This window comes from Plectropomus leopardus, chromosome 12, assembly GCF_026936395.1.
Source record: "Plectropomus leopardus strain MGB_pleo_1.0 chromosome 12, ASM2693639v1, whole genome shotgun sequence".
Taxonomy (NCBI): Eukaryota; Metazoa; Chordata; class Actinopteri; order Perciformes; family Serranidae; genus Plectropomus; species Plectropomus leopardus.
This window is the reverse complement of record NC_142187.1, coordinates 13,364,975-13,387,232: the sequence shown is the minus strand read 5'-3', so window position 1 is coordinate 13,387,232 and position 22,258 is coordinate 13,364,975. Positions and strand designations below refer to the sequence as shown.

Below are 22,258 nucleotides of genomic sequence, written 5' to 3'. Positions count from 1 at the left end.
TGTGATATAATAAAATACTGAAATCGTGTCTTTGAGCTAAATATATATATAATGTGTATAATATATAAAGTGTGATGGTGGTTTTGGCCTCAGTGAACTGAGTTTCAGTCCTTTCAGCGAGCTGTGTTTCAGGCCTTTCAGTGAGAACCACAGCAGTTTGTTTCAAGGTCAGAAGGAGAAACTCTATCGGTCTATCTCTTTTTATGTATCATCATCTAATCAGTGGCAATAAAAAAGATTGCAGAATCTTTTATTTGGTCTTTAAAGTATAGCTCTGTCAGAATCTAAAGGCAAGGCTTTTTTCATTAGAGAGAATTTAACTTTAGAGAAGAGATAAACTTTAAAGTATATTTGTGGACATTGAACATCAGTGACTGAAACGCTCATTTTTAAATTAGTTTAGACGAGTGATGCCATTAGTGGTGCTATCCAGGGGACATTATGTTCAAACTGCAGATCCCAAGGTGTGAATAAAGCGGGCGTGCTGTTTTGATTGAATGAATGTGGGCAGGTCCAACAGAAAAACAGGACCTGCTACAGTTGTGTCAACAGCTGTGGTGTCTTGTGACTGGTGCTGCCTACTTCTCCATTTAGAACTCGCAATTTGATAAGTGAGTATTTGAGGGCTTACATAGAATACAGATTAGTTTTCCACTGGATGGATCAAACCCGGGTAAGTGAAGTCAGTTTGCTTAAAAAGTGCCTAGTACTGCCTGTTCTTAGACTTTTGTTCCTAATGTTTTCTTCAGTTCACAGTAAATTTGATTTCTCAGGTTGTTAATGAGTGACCACTTTAAAGTTAACTCATCATGGTTGTGGCACGCAAATGGCTTTGAAAGCCTTCATTGTTTGACTTCAGAGTGAGGGAACATAATAATGCAGTTCCACGCATGATTTGGGTGTGGGTGTCCAGCGATTTTAAATTTTTGACGGCGACTGACTTGCCCTCTACAGCTCTCCATTGTGCACAAAGGGTGTGTAACATAGATTGACTGGTCAGATCAGCAGATATTCTCACTGCTGCCAGCAATGCAGTCTTATGACAGAAGTGCAAACACTGGTTGTCATGATAGTGTTGTGAGTTGCCCTTTTACTGTACAAATTGTCAGAGCATTTAGATTATATACGACACTCATATCATCCAACACAGATATATTCATTTACCATACTTACTTAAAGTATTAATGTCCAGAGCCAGTGGAGATGGTGAGTCACTGACGTCTCTTCCAGGATACACAGGGTAAGAAGGATTTTAACCAGAGTTCAAGTGATTACAGCCTAGTCGATATTTTGGTTGCTGACTATAGGAATTGTTATGAAATGTAGTGCCGTGGCATTTCATAGAGCAGACACATATAATACAGACCTGTGATGTGTATTCAGCCTTGGTTGGACTGTTAACAGCGGTGGATGAAGTTCCTGAAAGCCATACTTGAGTAAAAGTACAGATATTTTACAGAAAACGACTTTGGTAGAAGTCTCCTATTACAATATTACTTGTGTAAAAGTCATTAAGTATCTGATATTCACTGACAAGTATCAAAGGTAATTTTATGATATTAAATGTACTTAAGTATAAAAAGTACAAGAAGGCTAAATGCTGGCAATAAAAAAAGCAACAGTCAGAATTTTGAGAATTCACACCATACACAGCCTTAAAAATGGAGCCCACATTACATTCGAAGAAAATAACATTTTTTTTGCAACTCAAAGGATTTAAAGAACAAAATGCAGTTTTTCTTTCCCTTCCATTCCTTAATTTGTCTGTCTATTCTCTCCACCCTTCCTTAGTTTCTTCCCTATTTTGCAGTAAGAAACTTAAAATGCTTAGGGGAAATGTAGTCAGGTAAAAGTGTATTGTAACAAAGTATTCTTACTTCGTTACATTATACCACTATCCGTTTATATGAAGCAGTTGCCACTCTGTCACTGTTAGTAGAAAATCCAGTCTGTAGTTTAGTTCATACACTTCAGTGGTTAACCAGAGAGTTGTGGAGTAACACTGAGCTTCGTGATCAAAGGAAGTTTTTCTATGGTGTCAAAACATCAGTCCACACGCACTCTCTCTCCATGCCTCTCTTTATCTCTCTCTCTGCATGGATGCACTAAAGAAAAGGCCTAAAAATGCCATAGGCCTATGGGAGTATTACACATACCAACACCAGGGAAGGCAGACTGCAATACATGCAAAGTGTCAGCATAGGAAGAGCAAAGGATCTGCTTTAAGATAATGCTGAAAAGTTCTCATTTGCAGCAGTAAGTTTAACATGTGATGAAAGACATTTAAAAAAAGAAAAAGTTTTGTTACTTGAAATTTCAACACTGATGATTTCCTTTTTTCACTGTGAGTGTATATCGTTTTTTGGTCTGCTTGATTTCTTACAATCTGTGTCGTCATAAGTATCGATCTTGAAAAGATCAGTTGATCTGAGCAGGTCACTTGTCTATCACATAAACAATCCCATTAACACTCAATTCACACCTGTACGTGATTCAGAGTCTGTCTATGCTTGAAAGTGGGGTGCTATATATAACACAACGGTATATATATTTCTGCAACGCTCTTAATGAATCGTCCAGCTCCATAAATAGAGAATTTATTTGTGGCAAGGGATGTTTTATTGTGGCAGCCCATCACAAATAATTAATTGTGTTGAAAGCCTTGATTGACCACAATATGACATGTAAAACACATTTCAGAAGCTGGAAAAACACAGTAAATTGGTATTTATATTTGACAAATGACATAAATGGTAAATCAACCATTACCAATTAATGTCAGTCCACATTAGTCTTAAGGAAGATGATGCAGTTAATCTGCTGCAGAGCCTTTTCTCTCCATTATATCCAGAGACAACATACTGAACTCATACATACGTAACACATACTTTTATCAGCTTTCAAGCTAAGTCCACCCATGGCCCTTGCTTTGTCCTTGAGTTGTAAATTAAGCAAATGCCCAGCAACAAGGATCCCTGGTGTTCTTTTCACAATCCAGCCCAAATCCTTACAATCAGCATCTCGAGTGCTGCCTCATGACTGCGTGTTCTGTTGCCCGTTTCACATCTACAATCAATTATTTGTAGAGGTACAGGCAGCTACCATGGGGATGAGAGGTTTACTTGAAGCTTGTTTCTCTAAGAAGTGCAGCAGTGCATTTCAATCCAGTCTTTTCTCCAATGATCTTCTTTGATTTGACGGATTGCTTGAGTTTTAGGTTTAAATGCTCTTAGGAATCGCATTGCTTCCCTGGATGTATCCGAAGATCTCTGACATTTTCACTGAAGTGCTGCTATCAAGAAAAAAAGGCTAAGCAAATACATTTTAACAAACATTTAATTTAATTTGTTTTAAAAGGCTTACCATTTTCTTGGATGCAGGTGCAGGTATCTATTTTAATAATCTTCAAAATTGATCTTTGATGTTTCATTTCAGTGTGCTCAGCCCTCTGAACATTGTTTTTTAATTGTACCATGTAAACACAGAGGATTTTCAAAATGAGTCCAAACATTGACACATGGCCCAGTGCAATATAAGAGTCTGTCAGGATTCTGGCGAGATACTGGTTTTAAGGTATATCAAGGGATCAATTAGTTGTTTGGTCGATAAAATGTCAGAAAGTGAAATGGTGGAAAATGTTGATATGTGATTCCCAAAGCCCAAGATGACGTCCTGAAATGTCTTCTATTGTCCACAACCCAAATACGTTCAGTTTTATGTCATGGAGGAGTAAAGAAACCACAAAATATTAAATATCATTACATTAAATCACAAATGACATCACATTTAATAAGCTGGAATCAGAGAATTTTGACTTTTTCAGTATAAAATTACGTAAACTATTTATCAATTATCAAATTAGTTGTTGATTAATTTAATTGTGGACAAATAATTGTTTTACTCGTTGGAGCTGTATGCCCCAGAAGTCTCTATCGAACATTAAACCTTTCAGGCTTTTGGAATAGTGTTGCATTGTGTTGCGTTGCCTGAAACTATGATGTTTTTCTCGCACTGGTAGAAGTCCGTGGAGATACCACAATCTTTGAAAACCAACTTTTGTAGTACTTAAACAAACAATTAAATGGGGTCTGTCACCTACATTTCAAAATAAGTGGTCTCTCTGAGGCTGATAACTCCCCTAACTGCTTGGTAGAAAATATAACATAGCTGCACAGTTATGATATAGAGTACAATGCAAGCGCTTCTTATTTTCTCATATGGGACACATTTGTAGAGCTTTCCTCTGATAGTTTGTACTAATAGGTTCAAAGCTTTAAAACCAGTGTAGGATCACACCTATCATTTCTTGACCTGGATGACATGATCTTACATAACCTCTTAAAGTTCGTCTTCTCTGATTGTGTGGTAAAGTACCTGGGGTTCATTCATTAAATGACAGTTTGTACCAGCTTGACCTTTTATGGAAGGGTACAGGACAAAGGGTTATAGCTATCTGTATTGATATAAATAAGTTCATGATATGCACTTGGGAATGATAAAAGAAATTTCTGAAATGGTGCTTATTGAGAGAATCATAGTCTAAACACTTAAAACTGTAAGTTGTAAGTTTAAACACTTTAAACACTTGACAGAGAAAGAGCCTTGGGTTTGAGAGAGAGGTTATGGGGTTTCCTTTGGCTTTGGGGTTTTCCTTTTTTTTAAGTGTTATCTAAACATTTTAGCTGCACTGGTAGTGTGGGTTTAAGGATAGCAGTAGCAGTTGGTTCACAATTTTGACTTAAATATTGACTATTCAAAGTTCATAGAGGATAAATTCTAATAACATTGGTGATCCCTTGACTTTTCATCTAGCACTATCATTGGAACAAAATTGTATTTTTTCCAATACAACCAATGACCTTCACATCAGCCTCAGCTGTGCTCAGTGCTAATTAGCAAATGTTAGCATGCTAGCACACTAAATTAAGATTGTGAACATTATACTTGCTAAACAACATGTTAACACTGTCATTGTGAGTATGTTGGCAGGATGAGATTAGTTTCAAGCTCAAAGCACCATTGTGCCTAATTGCACCCTAAGATTACAGGGGGAATTCACACACTGATTGCGCTGCTCTTGCAGCTGCTAAACATGCACAAGTAAGACAAAAAAGAACTCTTCTCAAAGCACCCGCAAAGGGTTAAATGCATCAATAACTGTGCTGCCAAGCAAATAGCATCTCTGTGTTCCTGGGTTACTTGCAAGTATTTAAATGAGGTAATATGCATAAATATGGTGCAAAATTGAACCCTGTCTATGCAAATGAGCCTCATTGCAAAAACTGTTCAAAAAGATCAATGCTAATAGTACGGAAGAGGATGAGGGTCAGGCAGGAGAAATATTTTTGAGGGGAGGAAGATCTTTTTTTCATTGTGCACATCGAGGAAAAGTCGAAATTATGAGAATAAAGTTGAAATGTCGAGATTAATTTTGAAATATACTGTTGAAAAAAGTCTTCAATACTTCACAAATATTTAAATCTTTGAACCCTGAGCAAATTAGTTTGATTTATTCCTCGAAAACATGGGAAAAAGGCAAGAAGCAACTTAGCAAAAGATTTCCTGCATGTTGCAAGATTTAGTAGATTTAGAAATATTTTTAAAAGGCTTCAGAGAAATATCCAGAAAAACTATATACATAACTTCATAACTACATATAGAAAATTATATTTTATTATTATTAAGCACTTTTTTTCCCAGGTCATTCCCTGTTTGTTTTTGTTTTTATTTTTCAAATTTCAGGTATTTTTTGTAGCTTTTTTTCTTGCTAAAGGTTAAAGGAGCAGAGAAATATTGGTGTCAGATTATGTTGGTTATAGTTTCTGGAAAAAAATATTACATAAATACATAACTTTAATGAGAAAATGATTTTAAATGGTTAACTCCTTCTACATTCAGTTTTCCACCTATAGTGCTTTCTGTGTTGATGGTCACAATAACAACCCAAAGAGGTTGCCCAAAGCCCAACCATCTTCTTTAAACCTCCATATCATGAAGTATGAAAACCTTAAATGGTGTTCTTGTAAAACATAATGGACACATCCATGCAAACTCATGCATTATTAAGAACGTTTCTCTCCTGCTGAGATTTGAACCAGCAGCTGAATCTTGCAAATGCTCCAAACACTAAACCCTCTGTCATCTGCAGTCGTTTTCTCTCTCATGTCAAATTTTTCACAACAGCTGAGGGCAGCAGGAAGCCACACATATAGACGTTGTTTAGAAAACTACAAACAAAATTGGTTTTTTTGTGCAGCTGAGAAATGCTCTTTTTTATGCCCCTTGATTTGGCAGCAGCTGGAAATCACCAACAACAGTCCTACACTTACTTTAACACAAGGGCACGGCACCTGTTAAACATGGGGTGATGTGGGGGGAACACAGACTGGTGATCAATAGTGACACAGAATATGTCGATTCATTTCTGTCACAAAGATTGGTCACTCATGTCTGCCTTTTGGTGGTTTTCCACCAGCTGTGGTCTTTCTATTATTGATGAGTGTACGGTGATTGCGTTCACAACAGACTGACGTACAAGACTGGACCAACAGACCTCCGGGCACATAAACTGTGCACTCTTATCATGTACCTGTCTTTATTCAAGGAGTCATTCTAACAAATTGTATTTTATTCAGTAATACTTATTAGAGTGAAAGGAACACTGTTTTTGCACGTTTAACTCTTTAAAAAACTTTATGTATTATGTGTCGGACCTCAGGAAGATTAGCTCATTCTTGGGCTTTACCTACTGGGGATCCTAATGAACTAAACAAGACTACAAATCACACATATTAAAGTGTCCCTATATAGAAAATTCAGAATGTATGAGTTGTTTGGACAGTTTTCAACATGAGGGTGTTTCAGCTAGCAGGTAGCAGCTAATGTTGCTAACTCCATAAACAGCGCTAAACAAGTGCAAAAGGCTTTGGGGAGGGATTGGAAAGAAGTAAAGAGGAGCTGGATTATAAACATGATATCATCATATGTGTATTATTAACATGATATGAACAGTCATTTCATAAATATGACGGTTATTGTCAAAACCATTATATCTTAACTCCCCCCAACAGTGTTGTCACCTTCTAAATTAGGATACATGGAACTTGTGTGGAAACAAATAGCTGTCTTTACCATGAAGGAAATTAGTCCTGGCACAATGCACTTGAGTAAAAGAAAATAAATAGAAGATAGAATAGAAAGAGCTGCTCTTAGAAAAGAAAGTGCTAACTTTAGCAGCCCTTCTTGTCTTTAATTTATTTATTTATTCCTACTGTAGATAAGTCCTACTGTGACTGCCCTGCCAGCACTTTGAATTTTGTCTTGAATGGAGTTATTGCCATTATCATGCACATATGTGGGTTCTTATTGGTGAGCCTGGAAAAGGTACATGATTTTAATAATGGTCATAGTGAGAAAGCTGACTCACAGCTGTAAGTTGATCCAAATATGGTCAAGGTGTGTCGTGAATGTTCGGTTAGAGCAAAGAAACTGTAGCCAGAAAACATCAGGTCAGTTGTTTCATGCTGACATCTTTCTAAGATCTCTCTTATGCTGTTTTTCCAGTGAAGTCTCCAGACACGGTAAACAATCAGTTTGATTGGCTCAGTTGACTGGAGCTATTGCTGTATTAACCGAATTAGCTGCCTCCGCAGTCTGTAGCTGAGACCGTCATAACAGAAAGCAATGTTCTGTCAAGATTATTATATATTCTCGTTTATTTATCAGAAATTTGTCATGGTTTCCGGCTAGAACTGTCCCTCGCCGTTTGGTGATGCCCACTCTACTTGTACAAACTTATAACTGCTGAGATAGGTAATTCATCACAGTTCATGTGATGTCTGTGTTTATGTCTAAGTTGTGTGTTGCAGTCTGTGATGCAGCGCAGTGTAGACTGGCTACAGAACTGCATCACCAAGTCAGAACAATAGCATCTGACAACAATTGCAGACATGATGTCCTAACTTTTAAAACTGGTTACTTTATCACTGCCCTCCCCATCCTCTCTGCCTCCCATGTGCAGGCGTACTGCTGAAGCTGCCCAGAGCAGGAGAAGCAGGAAAGAGCTGCGTTTTCTGAGAGAGGATCAGAGTCGGAGAGAGAGAGCGAGTCTGGCTGAGCATCCCTCAGGATGAAGAAAAGCAGGAGTGCACAGGGGGTTACACCAGGCGATGTAAGTATTGATTTCTCCAGCTGTCCATCTGTGCAACATAAATCCATCCATGCATTCATTACACAGCCACTCGTGATGTCTTTCTATCTGAGATTTGCATCTCGCCTCCAAAGTTTATAGCCTAATTCTGCAGGTTGCACAGGTACTGTAAATTGTGTAACGTTTGCCTTCCCTCCGTTTCCTCCCTGAACAAGGATACAGTGAGCTCAAGTGGGAATACAGTGAGGCAGCAAGGTGCAGTATGTCTGTGCGGTGGTCGGTGACTCATAAACAGATGACTGTACTGTACACAACAGACCGCTATCCAGCAGGACACGCTGCAGAGAGCGAGATTGGTGTGTGTGTTGGAACAGAGAGGGGGGAGTGAAGGACAGTGTTTTGTGTGTGTCTGTGCATGAGAGAGAGAGTTAGGAGGACAATAGAGAAGAAGAGTTGAGGAGTGATGCAGAGTTTAGAAGGAGGCAGAGAGGGAAGAGGAGGGAAGGTGTTAAAAGACGGTTCACACCAGGAGACATTCAGGGTATTAGACTGAGTGGAAACATGGATAAGAGGAGGAAGGACAGAGATCTGACAGAGCGGCCCATCTGTTTCTCCTCCACGCCACCGGTGTTTATGACTGGGCAGGCAGGCCAGATCACTTACATTGACATTGTCCAACAGGAGCTCAGAGGCCAAGCTGCATCCTGGATGATGAAAGTTTTCCTGCTGTGACTGGCCTCCATCACCCTCCAACCCCCCCTACATTTTACTCAGTATTTATGATAATGCAAAAATATAACAAACCTCTAATGGTGTTTCTCACTTTTAGGAAATACACAGTTTAATCCAGTATAATGGCCATTAATGTCAGGAATGATTAGTGGTGATTTTTTACTGTCACAAGCACCATGATTTACGTGATAGCAGACACATTTTTTGAAGGGCCGGCGCCTTGTTTCAGAATGAAAGCCTTCAATTAATACCACCTAAAATGCTTATTCCACTCTACTGGCAGGAATGTTTGTGCAGGCTACTTGAAAACGTATCCGTATTTCAGTGAACTGTATTAGATAGTAATACTACTTTCAGCAGTTGCCATGCACGCAATAGTTCCCTGGGATGTAACAATACCAAAAGTCATGGTTAGATATTACCATTATTAAAATATCAATGATAAGTTATTTATCGACAGAGAGACTGAATAAGTAAGAGATATAAAAAGAAGTAAGGACAATAACATTTTCACAGGCCTCCGTGCTGCTTTCTACTGTTTTCTAACCTGCTTTTCGGCCTTCTGTTACATTAAACGTGACACCAAAAGAAAAAAATACAGTGACAGAGCTGTGTACACGGCTCTGGTCCACTGGCAATGGGAAAGCAGTCTATTGCCTTTTTTTAAGCGGGTTTTACAGCATGCATAGCTGCGTAAATTTTGGTTGAAAAAGAGTACGAGAGTCCGTTGTCTTGACTAGTATGATTGTGCTTTCTGCTGTTCAAACAGAAACAATACAATTGGGTTTTACATTAAGCTTTAAAAAATGAATAATATCAGCAGGGATTTATCATAATTAACATAAATAATATTCAATTACATGGCCAAGACAATTCTGACTTAAACATTGTTTAATTGCCTGTTTTGCTTTGCACTTGGCTAATATTAAGTGGTTTGTGGAACATTTCAAGGCCAAAAACAAGACCAACACTTGTTTTCCCTTGCACAGCACACTTGAGATCAGCACTGCCACGATGTTATGGATGTCTAACAATAACACACATTGTTTTCACAGTAAAGTGGATAAATATCCACAGAAGGCATTCAGTATCAGTTTTAGCAGTATGGGTTTATTTTACAAAGTTTCCAAAAAGACACTGAAGTTCAAGGATGGATTACAAAGCTTTGAAAGGGATACAGTTGCACTGACTTCTGGGCAAAAAAGTCTCAAGCGACATTCCAGTTTACTTGTACCAGGCAAGGGTTAATGTCAAGCCTTGACTTTTTTTGATAAGGAGAGAAGAGTGCAGCCATAAAATGCCCCAGGGAGGACGTTTCTGTAGGCCAACTTGGAAGCTAACATCGCCTTGGTTACCCCGTCAAAAAGCCTATGGGGTTTTTCCACTGGATTTTGGATCATTGTAGAAAATAAGCTCTGTGGAAAAAAAAAATCTGATACTTGCATGTTTTGTTTGGCAAGATAATCTTTACAAATGAATGCCAATTTCAGGATTTTTAAAGCCTACATGCAATCTCCGGAAGTGAAACGCTATAAATCAATCAATCACGTTTGGCTATAAATCAACTACGCTACCACTACGAAGCTGTAAAAGCTGTGTTCTGCACAGTTTGGCTTGATGACGTTCTATAATTTCATCTAGCCACTTCATATCAACAATTTCGAAGTTCAAAATGTGAAAGCCTCTTCAGCTTGTGTTAACCGCAAAGGCTTCCCACCAAAAACCCATTCAAATTGACTTTGAGACGTGGGAACCGGAGGTGCTGAAATGCTAACTGATTTCTGGGTTTTAGGACTCATTACTGAGGTTCTCTATACCAGCAAAATAACCATCTAATATTACATTGCAAGTCCACGACTTTATTGAGACATTTACTTACAGCGACAGCTATAGTTGCTGTAGTTTCTCCCAAACCTTTAAGATATATGTGAGGAACTTTAATAGCACCAGGAAAAAATGTTTGTATGTCAGAGTTTTATTTATCTTTTTTTTATTGACAAATTTTTAATATATTATATAAAATGACACAACAAATATATTAGAGATAGAACAATCAAGCCCCGAACGTGTATCTATGATTTCCCATTGTGTTTTTACACATCACCTCTAAAGGTGTCTCATTTATACCAGTGTCTTTAAAAAGGATTTTTGGAGGTAGCCCAGAGAACACTGGAGTTGTTTAGACTCTGCAGCCAAGAGAGGCCTTTCATCTTCATCGAGAAAACACCCACTCCACCTCTGTTTGACAGTGGAGATACACTACCTCCAATTCAGACTCATTGTTTTGCCTTTCATCTCAGTTCTGTCCTTTTATGACCATGTTTCCGGTGCATATGATGAATCCCGGTTCCTAAGTTTACTGTTGTTTTTCAATTCCAAAATTATCAGCATCCTTATCCTACTGCTGGTTTATACACAGACGTACACTCAGGGTGACTCAGCAGTATTTTCTCAAGTGGACCGCAGACATGGGATCAATGCAGAACTAGAATTACATGTCCAGATGTCAGAGCTGCAATCAATACACAATTGATACTGCAGAATTTGGCAGTGAGATAGGGAAGGCACTGTGACATATTGACAAGAGACTATTTAGATCTCTCATTATAATGTTTGTTTGACAAGAGTGATTGTGTAAGTGGAAACGGTCCCAGATCAGAACAGTCATGTTTTGCCGGAGTTTATTTTCGCCCTTCTTCCTCTGTGACAGGGAGAATCTATCTTAAACAGACCAGCACAATGAATCAGACAAATTGCATTTCCTAGAAGGAGCAGGGGAGTCAGTAGAGCTGTGTTTACCGACAATCAGAAGGCAGACTCACTTTCTAACGGTCTTCTCCGTTCACTCTGTCTCCCCTCTCTTATTCAGAAACTCTCTATCCCTTCTTCCTACTTCGCAGTTTACTCTCTCATTCATGTTTCTTCTGTGCTTTTTTTTTTTGGCAAATCATTTCCATTACTGTTCATCACTTCACTGGAAAGAGGACATGGGATGACTTCCTCTCTCTGTTGTTTTTGTCTTTGTTTATTTCATAGATCACTGTTCACTCATCTCACACCACACCTCTCTTCACTTCACTCATTGATTATTATTTCAGTGTTTTCCCTTTGACCTTCATCTCTTGTAGGACACTCAAAACTCACTTTCAAATCTCAGTGGATCTCTGGCCTCTCTGAAGAGCCAATTTGGACTTGAAACATACTTTTCTCAATGCAGTAAAGAGACATTATAATGTGAGCAGTTACCAAGAGTAAAGGGATAGTTCACTCCAAAATCCAAACTTCATATTTTTCCTCTTACTTTTGGTCCTATTTATTAATCTAGGCTGTTTTGGTGTGAGTTGACGAGTGTTGGAGATATCGGGCACAAAGATGTCTGCCTTCTCTCAAATATCAAGGACCTAGATGGCACTGCGCTTGTGTTGCTCAAAGTAGCTAAACACACACACACACACACACACACACACACACACACACACACACACACACACACACACACACACACACACACACACACACACACACACACACACACACACACACACACACACACAAACAAGATACTTGTGAAAAACTCAACAGTAATGTCTCTTTCCAGAAATCATGACCTGGTTATATGTAGGAACTATTTTCTTTTGAACAAACTACACCCGCCAATCTTATCACTGCGCAGAAGGAAGCGTGCATCTGCTCATCGTCGAGTGATTTGTGCTCCTGACAGCGTGTGATGTAAAGTTTAATGGCATCTTTCTCAGCTGAGCTGTAGCATTAGCTAGCTCAGTGGGGCTACATGAAATATCAGTAGATGCACGTATCCCTCTGCGCAATGATGTGAATGTGGTTGTATTTTGGTTGAAAAAAGATTCATAAAAACTGCTCACAATGAGGTCTGTGGATTATCTTGAGTAACCAAGTCAAATTTTTTGGAATAAGACATTGCTGTTGAGTTTTTAATGTATTTTCTGAGGGCTTTGTGCACCACAAGACAAGTATATTTCCATTATACTGGAGAGAAGTCAGACATCCTTACGACCGATATCTCCAACACTCGGCATCTCACACCAACACAATCTAGACAGATAAATATCACTACACGTAAGACGAAAAATATGTATCTTTGATCTTTGATCATGTTTTCTTTTTTTTTTTTTAATTTTTGGCAGCTGTTCAATTAGTAGAAACAATTAGTTGCTTGATTAATCTGCACTTTTGATTATTGTTTTAAATTCAGAGGTTATGCTTCTCAAATCGTCATTGCATTACTATGTCCACTAGAGAGCAGTGATAAGTTGATTTTTCACCTATAGACTGTACCACTTTTTGTCACAATTATTGAAAAAGGATTTCTATCAAGATTGTTATTTATGTTTTGTGACTAAAAAGTAACTGTTGGCGAATGCCTTGTTCATTTTTAAACTCCTAAATAGCCACATCAATATTGGCTTCAAACACCAGTATCAGTTGGGCTGTAGTACCTGATGGCAGCAAATAACTGCATTCAGGAAAATACTGTCATTCAAGAGTGAGTTAACAGAAGATCTTGCGCAGGCTTGTTCTTGTCAAATTTGTGGTGAGCTGTCAGCCCTGATGGTTGAGAGGACAGACTGTGGCTTCACTCTTTCGCTCTCTCACACTCACAATTCCTGTCAGCCCAACAGACAAATATTTTCTTGTTTGCTGAAGCCCTGTTCCAAGAATTCCTCGATCCCCCATTTCGTGTCTCCCCATCTCCCCAGTTTATTTGAAACCTGTCGACGAGTTTCATTTACACTTGTGCTCGGTGAACATAAAGTGGAGAGTGATGTATGCAGAATGGGCTCAGGCAGCCTGCCTCTGTTTGCTCACTGCCCTGGCTTGTTTACAACTCGTCATTACAATGAAACACCCAGCGCTCCTTACCAGAACCTTCAAACTCAACCAGACACATTAAACACACTATTTATATTCACCACTGCTTAATAAACATATCGAATGGCAGCTCAGGTGTCAAGGGCCTGGAAGAAGCTTTGATCAAACGGTTAATTTTTCTCTGTGCAGTAGAGCACATAAAAACACGAATGTAGCCAATACACAATGTATGACAGTATTAAATCTGGAATATGTGCAGGTTAGGTAGATTGTTTAGTTAGAGTTTAAATATTTGTACATCTTTGAGTTGCTGTAGAACAGTCATGTTTATGTGTGCTAAATGGGTCTCATAAATCTCTACTTTTTTTTACCCAGAGTCTTTTATATTATGCATTACTTATTTCTTGGTTACCTTCATAAATGTCCTTTTCATTGTTTTAACTTTGCATAATCTTTTTGTTTTGTTTGTTCATTACCACAAAAACACAATTTTTGTTCACCACAAAGCCTATCTGGAGGGATTATTATGAGCTAATTTCATGGAAAACTAACCCATGAAATTGCCGTTTTTGTCTTTTCTGTTTTTCGCCCTCAGGAGAATAAGGAGCCTCCTGCGGGACAGTTTCCCACAGGCAGCACACTCGGCGTAGAGGTGTGCAAAGTCCACAGGCGATTTTCTGGCAACCTGCAGCTGCCTCCGTTGTCATGGAGACAGGCAGAAATGGAGAGGGACAGGGGCAGGCCGCTAACACCCGAAGAAGATCCAGTGACTCGTACCAGACCCACAAGTCTGCCCATCGCCTCTTTGCCCCGCATCGACATCACACAGGCTGACCCAGACAGGTAAGGCTCAGAAAAACAGAAACTGATCGTCACAGCGATATAATGTTTATGATGCAGCTTTCATACAAAAGTAGTGACACCCAATTGTATATTATTTTGTTTATATAAGCTTTTCTAAACTCTTTTTGTATCTGTGGCAACTGTCAGGGAAATTCAACCACAACAAAAAGACACAACAAACTACACACATATCACCCACATCTGTTCAACAGAGCTGCACTGGGAGGTTTGAAGCATCTCAGGGCATGGGTCGTCCTCAAAGGCGATTTCCTCTATGTACCTCATAATCATGATGGTAACAATGCATATTCATTTATTAGAGAAAGTGTAACGCATCACTAAGAATTTTCCACCCTTTCCTAGCCACTCAGGACTCACTGAGCAGTGTCAAAATCTTAAAAGTTTGTTCTTACTGACTAGAGACTAGAGAAGTCAGTATTTGCTTTCCATAGCCAAACACCCATTAACCGCTAACTATCCGGCCAAAAAAAAAAAGTAAAATGACTGAAATACAAGAGGCCGTTCCTTTTATACCAGTGCTCCTTTGAATCAGTGATCTTTAGCGCCGCATTTTAAAGCACTTTCTGTTAAGAGGTGGTGAAATTTTAATGTTTGCGATGTAAATGTCTTGTATTTTATTTTCTGCTGGTTCTGTTGACAAGTGGCGTTAACACGTGGAAACATAGTGCCCACTGCCCACCATCAAGCCTCCACAGGTTAGGTAATGTTAGCTTTGGCAGCTCTACACAGTGCAATACCCGGGACGGGTGGGAGCAAGCCAGCAGTGCTGCTCATATCAGTAGTTACAAAAAAAATGGTGGCCACCCTCCGATGTCTCCCAGTTAGCCCCAGTGATTATTCCGTTTGAGCCTCAAAACTACACGAGCATTATTAACTATATTAGCACCACGAGCTCTGCTGACACTGTTAATGGGGCCAACAGAGCTAACAGTGATTTTTAACAATGCCAAAGGAAGTTTACAGCTCAAAATTGAGCTGCTTACTCACTGGTTGACGTGGGGAAGACTGGATGGTGGGCACAATATTTCCTCAGCAGTGCTGTTGGGTCAGGACAACGTTAATAGAAGGAATTGTTAATAAGCTGCACTGCTAGCTACCAGACCCAGGTGGTTTCTATCCACTCCAAATTGTTTGTCTGAATCCTCTCTTGTAAAAAAACCCCACTTATTTTAAAGTCCCTTGGCAGGCTTTCATCGGTTACTTAGTCTACATACTTATATTCATTTGGTTGGTATGTCCTTCTGCTCACACTAAAATAAAATCAAAAATTTCATAGTTTTCTTGGCATTCTGGAGCAGAATTTTCAGAACAACTTGTGGGAGGCTGGAGGTTTCTCCTGTCTGCTTTGGACATTGGATTTGCAAATAAGCAGCAAAGTTGGCAGTCACATTTCTACTTTTATTTTGGTTTGCCACTGTGTTTTCGCCACCTTGTTTTCTTCTAGTTGTTTCTTACAGTCGGAACTATTACCCTGTGTCCCGGAGAAGAACCCAAAGTTGCTAATTTCTGAGACATCAGATGGTACAAAATAATTTGGCAGTCATCTAATTGAAGACACTGTTATTGTTGTGTCTACCTCTTAGGCTGAATAGAGTGGGCCTCTGTTCCTGTGGTTGCATTAATGCAGGCAGTATGTACAAAAGGGAGTTTTTATGATGGCTGCCATGAATGGCAATTTGCCACAGACACCGCTTTTTCTTTGAACCTCTGTGACTCACCTCTCGAAAACTATGTTGATTCTGGGCTCTCTGTGTGATGCATTGTTAGCTGCTTTCATCTCAATAACTCTCATACTCTGCTCCACTTCTTTTTAAAAGCATGGGCTGCATTTATCTGGATTAAATGTCAGGAGCTGGAAAACTTTTGCCCCGCTTATTGCACATCACTGCAGACACTCTGCAACTTTTAATGTTGTTTTCCAGCTGTTATCAATCAGCCAGGCAGCTTGTAGATGATGATGCTGTGGATTTGCATTTTACATATTGCAGGGGGATGTCTTAAAGATATCTACCAATCAGATTAATCATAAAGTCAGTCTCGTGCTTCTGAGTATATGAGTGAATGTTTGTTAGAGCAGTGTCGTGAGTTTGATCTCGGGGAAGGACAATCCTTTTCTTCAAAGTGTCTCTCTGGCTCCTGATGACAACACAGCAACTCCTTATTTTTTATTTTTTTTAAACATAAAACAAGTAAGAAAAAGAACCTGATAGTTTTCCAAACACTGTGACTTCAACTGTTTCTTTTGAGGGCTGTAACTTTCTAAACGTCAGGCAAAGTGCCGCCACTCTTACTGCCTCAGACTCGGTTGTGAAGCTGCTGCGCTGATGGAAGCCAGCGGAGAGAGCGGGGCGCTCAGGTCGGACCAGGCAGACTCGTGCAGTGCTGCTGTTACTTGTAATCCTGGCCAGGAACTCTCATCACACACTTCACCAAGACGCTTTCGCAAGCAGGTGGTAAACAAGCATCTTCGTCGATACAGGCGCTTCACCGTAGCGAATACCTGGTAAGAATCTGGCTGGTGAGTCTGTTAACTTTTGGCCCTCAACATATAAAGGGAAAAATGAAGCAATATAACTCTTTTAACATTGTTTCAATGACTGAAGACAATAATTGACGTGTACCTATTAGCAGGAAGTAAAAACAGATGACAGATGATATATTTTTAACAATTTTCTGTTACATTATAGCCATTTTCTCATGTTAGTTCTGACCATTTCTTACATCCATTTGAGGTAATTCAATAGGTATTTGCATAAGTCTTGAAAGTTTTTTATAATTATTTTTTGGAGTATAAAAGCTTCCCTCTTTATGGGAAATGTGTTAATCAAAAAGAAAAAAAAAACAAGACTTATTAAAACTACGGCAGCCAGTGGGGAAAAGGCTCCCTATGGGGCCAGTGTTTGGTTTGTCCTTAGAACAACATGGCGGACTCTGTGGAGGAAGACCTTTTTCATATGTAAATATAAACAGCTCATTCTAAGGTCATGAATACACAATTTTTATTTTCTCTTGATTATACACTAAAGAAAACAGTTGTGAATATTATATACCATCTCTGCCAATAGATATCCCTAAATTTTACACACTGAAGCTTTAAGTGACATCAACAAGAGGAAATTATATCATTTGAGAGTTTGAAGACAACAAATTCAAATGCAGGCATGTTTTGATTTTCTTTGAGAACTTTGGTACATTTTCCTTTCAAACACATTCTCACTCCCAACGAAATCTAATGTGAGGTCAGTGGCCTTTAAAGTCAAACTATGACACTCTGGGTACCCCTCCTGTATCAGTGTCTCATATCGAGGGCCACTGACGCTGAGGGCCACTGATCAAACTTCTGTACTTCACCAGTTGAGAGTGAGACCGGGTTGTTCATTTACAAACTTATCGAGCATAACTTATCCACCCAGTCCTGCAAAAAGCATGGCATTTTAAAAAATATGTGTGTATAAAACATGTTTTTTTCATCTAGCTGCATACTAAGTGGGTGGAGGTGGGGGATTCAAATTAATTGGTTAAAAGAAAAACATATCTGAGCTTGCAAAATATGTTTTATTGGAAGTCCAGCATATTCTGCATTTTAATGAAGTACAAAATTCTTCATTTGGTTATAATAAAAAAATCTCGGAAGTTTAAATCTGAACAGTTTCCATGAACTGACTCTGGTGTGTTTGTGTGAGAGGAAGCGGCAGAAAAAGAAAAGAAGAGCTGTTGCCTCACACTCTTTGTCTTTACTCTCTGTATATTCAATTTATTTATTGTGTTTTAGAGAGATACAGCAGGTGAGTGGTTATTTTAGGATTTATTTATTAACTTGCACAGACCGGATTTAGCAGTAGTTCATTTCGAGTTGCCAAAAATGTTCCAGCTCTGGCGTTAGATAGAGTCCGGGAGAGTTATTTATTAAAGAGATTAACTGGTATGTAAAAACACTGGAAACAGATGCTGCCGATATGTATCTTGAATCTTGTAGAGTCTGGCCAATCATAATTGACCGCAGTTCCCCCACATATTTTAAGTTCCATACATTCAAGTTTATTTATGGAGCCAAATATCATGTTTGTCTGAGATGGCTTTACAGTCTATACAACGTGCCCTGTCTTTAGACCCTCGATTTGGGTAATGAATTCAAAAAAGAAAGAAACCTCAGGACAAAAAAGCCACAGAGAAGGGATCTTTTTCCTGGATAAACAGATAAATAGATGTCGTACAGAGAACGCAAAAGTAGAATTACAATCTTTAAATATATATATTTTTAAAAAAAAATCTTTTCTAGAGTCTTATGCTGCTGTCTGGGCACATGGTTACAGTGCTACTTTTCTTTGTGTTGAAATGTGCGAAAGATGATGACATTGTTTCATCATAAAATGTCTGTATTTTTGAAACACTGAAAAGTACGAGCTGATCGGAGCAGAGTGCCAAGTGTTTTTCCTTTGGTATGTGCTCTGCTCAAGTGAAATGTCTTGACTCTTGCATGAAAAAAATGCTCATCATCAGGATGCATGATTCTTATTTATTTTAGTAGCAGATATGCTTTTATTCTCTCCAGTCATTGATTTTTCTTTAAATATATATTTGTGTGTGTGTGTGTGTGTGTGTGTGTGTGTGTGTGTGTGTGTGTTTATAGTGCAGTGGTCTCAGTTAAGAAAGCCAGCCTGTTTCCTTTTCCTCTGTTATTACTGAGATAATAATTGGAGGCTCTGGTTTTTCTCAGTGTCATCCAGTCACATTTCAGGGTTGCTTTCAGCCTGTTGAGCTGCCTCTTGTGCTAAATGAGCTCTGCTGATGTTGATGTACAATGTATAAACACTGGCATACTGCAGAGTTTACACCGAATTTTGCTAGGAATACACTGTTCTCTGTCAGGACCAAAACATTATTTATTGTTTTAGGTTAGAATTGGTCATTTTGTGATAAACAAATAAAGTACTTGTCAATGAAATTTCAAATTCTAACAGCTGGGATCTTCTACCCTTAAAGGGGCAGCAATCAAAAATACATATTTTTCCTCTTACCTGTAGTGCTATTTATCAGTCTGTTTTTTGTTTTTATCAGATTGTTTTGGTGTGAGTTGCAGACTGTTGGAGATATCAGCCATAGATATGTCTGCCCTCTCTCCGATATAATGGAACTAGATGGAACTCGGCTTGTGGTGTTCAAAGTGCCAAAATGTATTGCCTAAAAATTATTAGTATCGCAGTCATTGTGATTTTAAGCAGATGTGATGTGACTTGAAAGCCATAAGCTGTGCAAACCAGGGCTGTAACTAACAACATTTCTCATTGTCAAAAAATCTTTTGACTATTTTCTTGATTAATCGATTTGTTGTTTGGTCTATAAAATCTCAAAAAAGGGTGAAAAAAGTGTTTCAAAAATCCCAAGATGACATCTTAAAATGTCTTTTTTTTGTCCACAACACAATTATATTCAGCTGACTGTGATAAAGGAGTAAAGAAACCCCAACATATTCACATTTTAAAAAACTGGAATCAGAGAATTTTCCTCCTTTTTTTGTTTAAAAATTACTCAGACTGATTATTGATTATCCACTTAATTGGTAGTCAGTCTAGTTATTGACAGCTGATCGATTAATTTCTTAAGCTTTATTGCAAACATGCTTTTGTTCCTGTGTAAATATCAATATTGCTTACTCTACACCATATGCACATTAGTGACATTTTCTAAGTTGACATCATTGTAAACTCCAGTACTTTGGTAGATGTAGATTGATGATGGATGATGCTGTAGGTAGCCAAGCGAAGGGCGGGTGGAATGATGAATGCACTGACTAATCTGCACTGGTTTAATATAGAGGGGAAAAGGACAGGCGGTCAGATAAACAGAGCAACTGTGAGTGCTCCAGCCCAGATCTGCCTGTTGGCGTCTGCCAAGCCTGCGTTATTCCAGCACGTGGCCTGCTACTGCACAGAAAAGGGGTCTGTCAGTGTGCGTGTATGAGTGAGCAGCCACAGAATCAGTGCTTTTTGTTGCCTGAAGAGAAGGGAGTAGGTGGAAGGGAGAGAAGAATGCCGTGGAGGTCCCCAAGGTGCAGGGTTGGGCACTTTGACTTCAGCGAGGAGGTGGTCAGTAGAGAACACCTCTCGGCTCCCAGGTGATTTTTATATTCTTTGACATATTTCTGTCTTTTCCTCTTTTCTTTTGAAAATATTTTATTGAGCTTGACTCTCTATCTAGACTGTCTCCATGAGTATTTTGAGCCTTTCTGTCTCTTTTCCCTCTGCAAGGGTCTGTGTTTTGGAATGATTGCATCATTTTTAGTTTGCAGCGTGAAGTTCAAAATTGACTCTACATTGCCACAAGAAACTGCTTCCAAAAAACTTGTTTTTTTATGATTCACTATACCAAATTGTTGCTGTGAGCCTAACAGTGTCTTTGATCTACAGAAATCATGCATTGTTGACAGGCTTATGCCAGATTAAGAGACTGCACTGCTGTAGGTAAAGCATGTTGTTAATGTGTGTATAAAGTTAGGATTTGAATGACGTAAACACAGATGATGTTTATCGCTCTGCCTGTGCGTAATCAGAGTTTGCACATTTCACATTAATCTGAGCTTTACTGGCAGAGGTGTGCGACTGAGAGCGTCTCAGTGGGACATGTGCCTGGTTAATCCCACATGTCACAGAAATGACAGGCGGGGGGTTGTAGGGGAATGTCGGGCAAATGGTGAAGTGACGTTCGGGACAGTCAGTCCCTTACAAGATAGATTTTAGAGGATCTGATTGCGTACTAAGTGTGTTTGAGAAAAGCTCAAACTGTGTGATTGTTTACACGTTTCTTGTGCAACTGGACTAAAAACAGAAAACATTCATGTGTCTTATATTACTGAAGCTACTCAGGACTTAGTGAGACTTGTTTGTGATTTGTTGCCTCTGCTGTTCCTGCGGGGCATTGATACTTTGACCTTTCACTCTTAACTCCAGTCCATCTGACCTGATCATCTGATTACACAATCGCTTGTCCTCTCCTCCTCGCATCCACTCCAATGAGGAGCACAAACAGATTATATCCGTCTGTGCATCTGTGGTGGTTTCACTGTGGCTCCAGCAAACATGTTGGATGAACTATAGATTTTTGCATCACGTTTACACAAAAAACGACAAGACACTTTTGTATCACATTGGCTGCTTGTTTTTTTGCTTTTGCCCCGAGCATTTCTGCTTTTATTTGCTTTTTGATAATGTCACTCTTTGGACTATCTGTTCCCTTTATTTTATGTAAGGGAAAATGTGTTGTGAACGGGTCATTACCGTGAAATAAACCCCGACAGGCTACAGAAAGGGTCTTGAATCACCCTGAAACATAGTTCTGCATTCAGCTGAAATGTTGCCGGTGCGTCACTAACAGGCATGTTGACTGTCAAGATCTGCTGCTCAATATAATGAGAATTAGCAAATAAAACCCCCAAAAAATTTGAACTGTATTTTCTGAATAACCTTTGTTTTAAAACATATCTTAATTTAAGATGGATAAAATGTCTAAAATTATCACTTTAACTGTGCTACCTAACTGAATTATTTGAACAGGGACTAATAAAGGCATTTGTGGTTTTGTGTCAAAATCTGGTGTCGATGGGTCGAGTAACGTAACTAAATGGTCATTGTGCAGGGGTGGGGCCGTTGCAGTATTGCAGTAGTGCAG

General features: G+C 39.0%; 1 protein-coding gene across 4 annotated transcripts in view; it reads left to right on the top strand.

Moving 5' to 3' along the window:
- Nucleotides 1-22,258, top strand: part of LOC121950872 (3',5'-cyclic-AMP phosphodiesterase 4B-like) — a 68,619-nt gene that overhangs the window by 6,716 nt on the left and 39,645 nt on the right. For 2 of the 4 annotated variants that reach the window (XM_088085162.1, XM_088085160.1), the window contains exons 3-4: nt 8,021-8,170; nt 14,325-14,572. In XM_088085162.1, coding sequence (XP_087941288.1) covers nt 8,129-8,170; nt 14,325-14,572 — 290 coding nt within the window. In that variant the 5' untranslated portion in view covers nt 8,021-8,128. Of the gene's footprint in view, nt 1-656; nt 674-8,020; nt 8,171-14,324; nt 14,573-20,556; nt 20,709-22,258 lie in introns of those variants that run through there. The other 2 variants (XM_042496956.2, XM_088085163.1) reach the window with 2 other exon arrangements.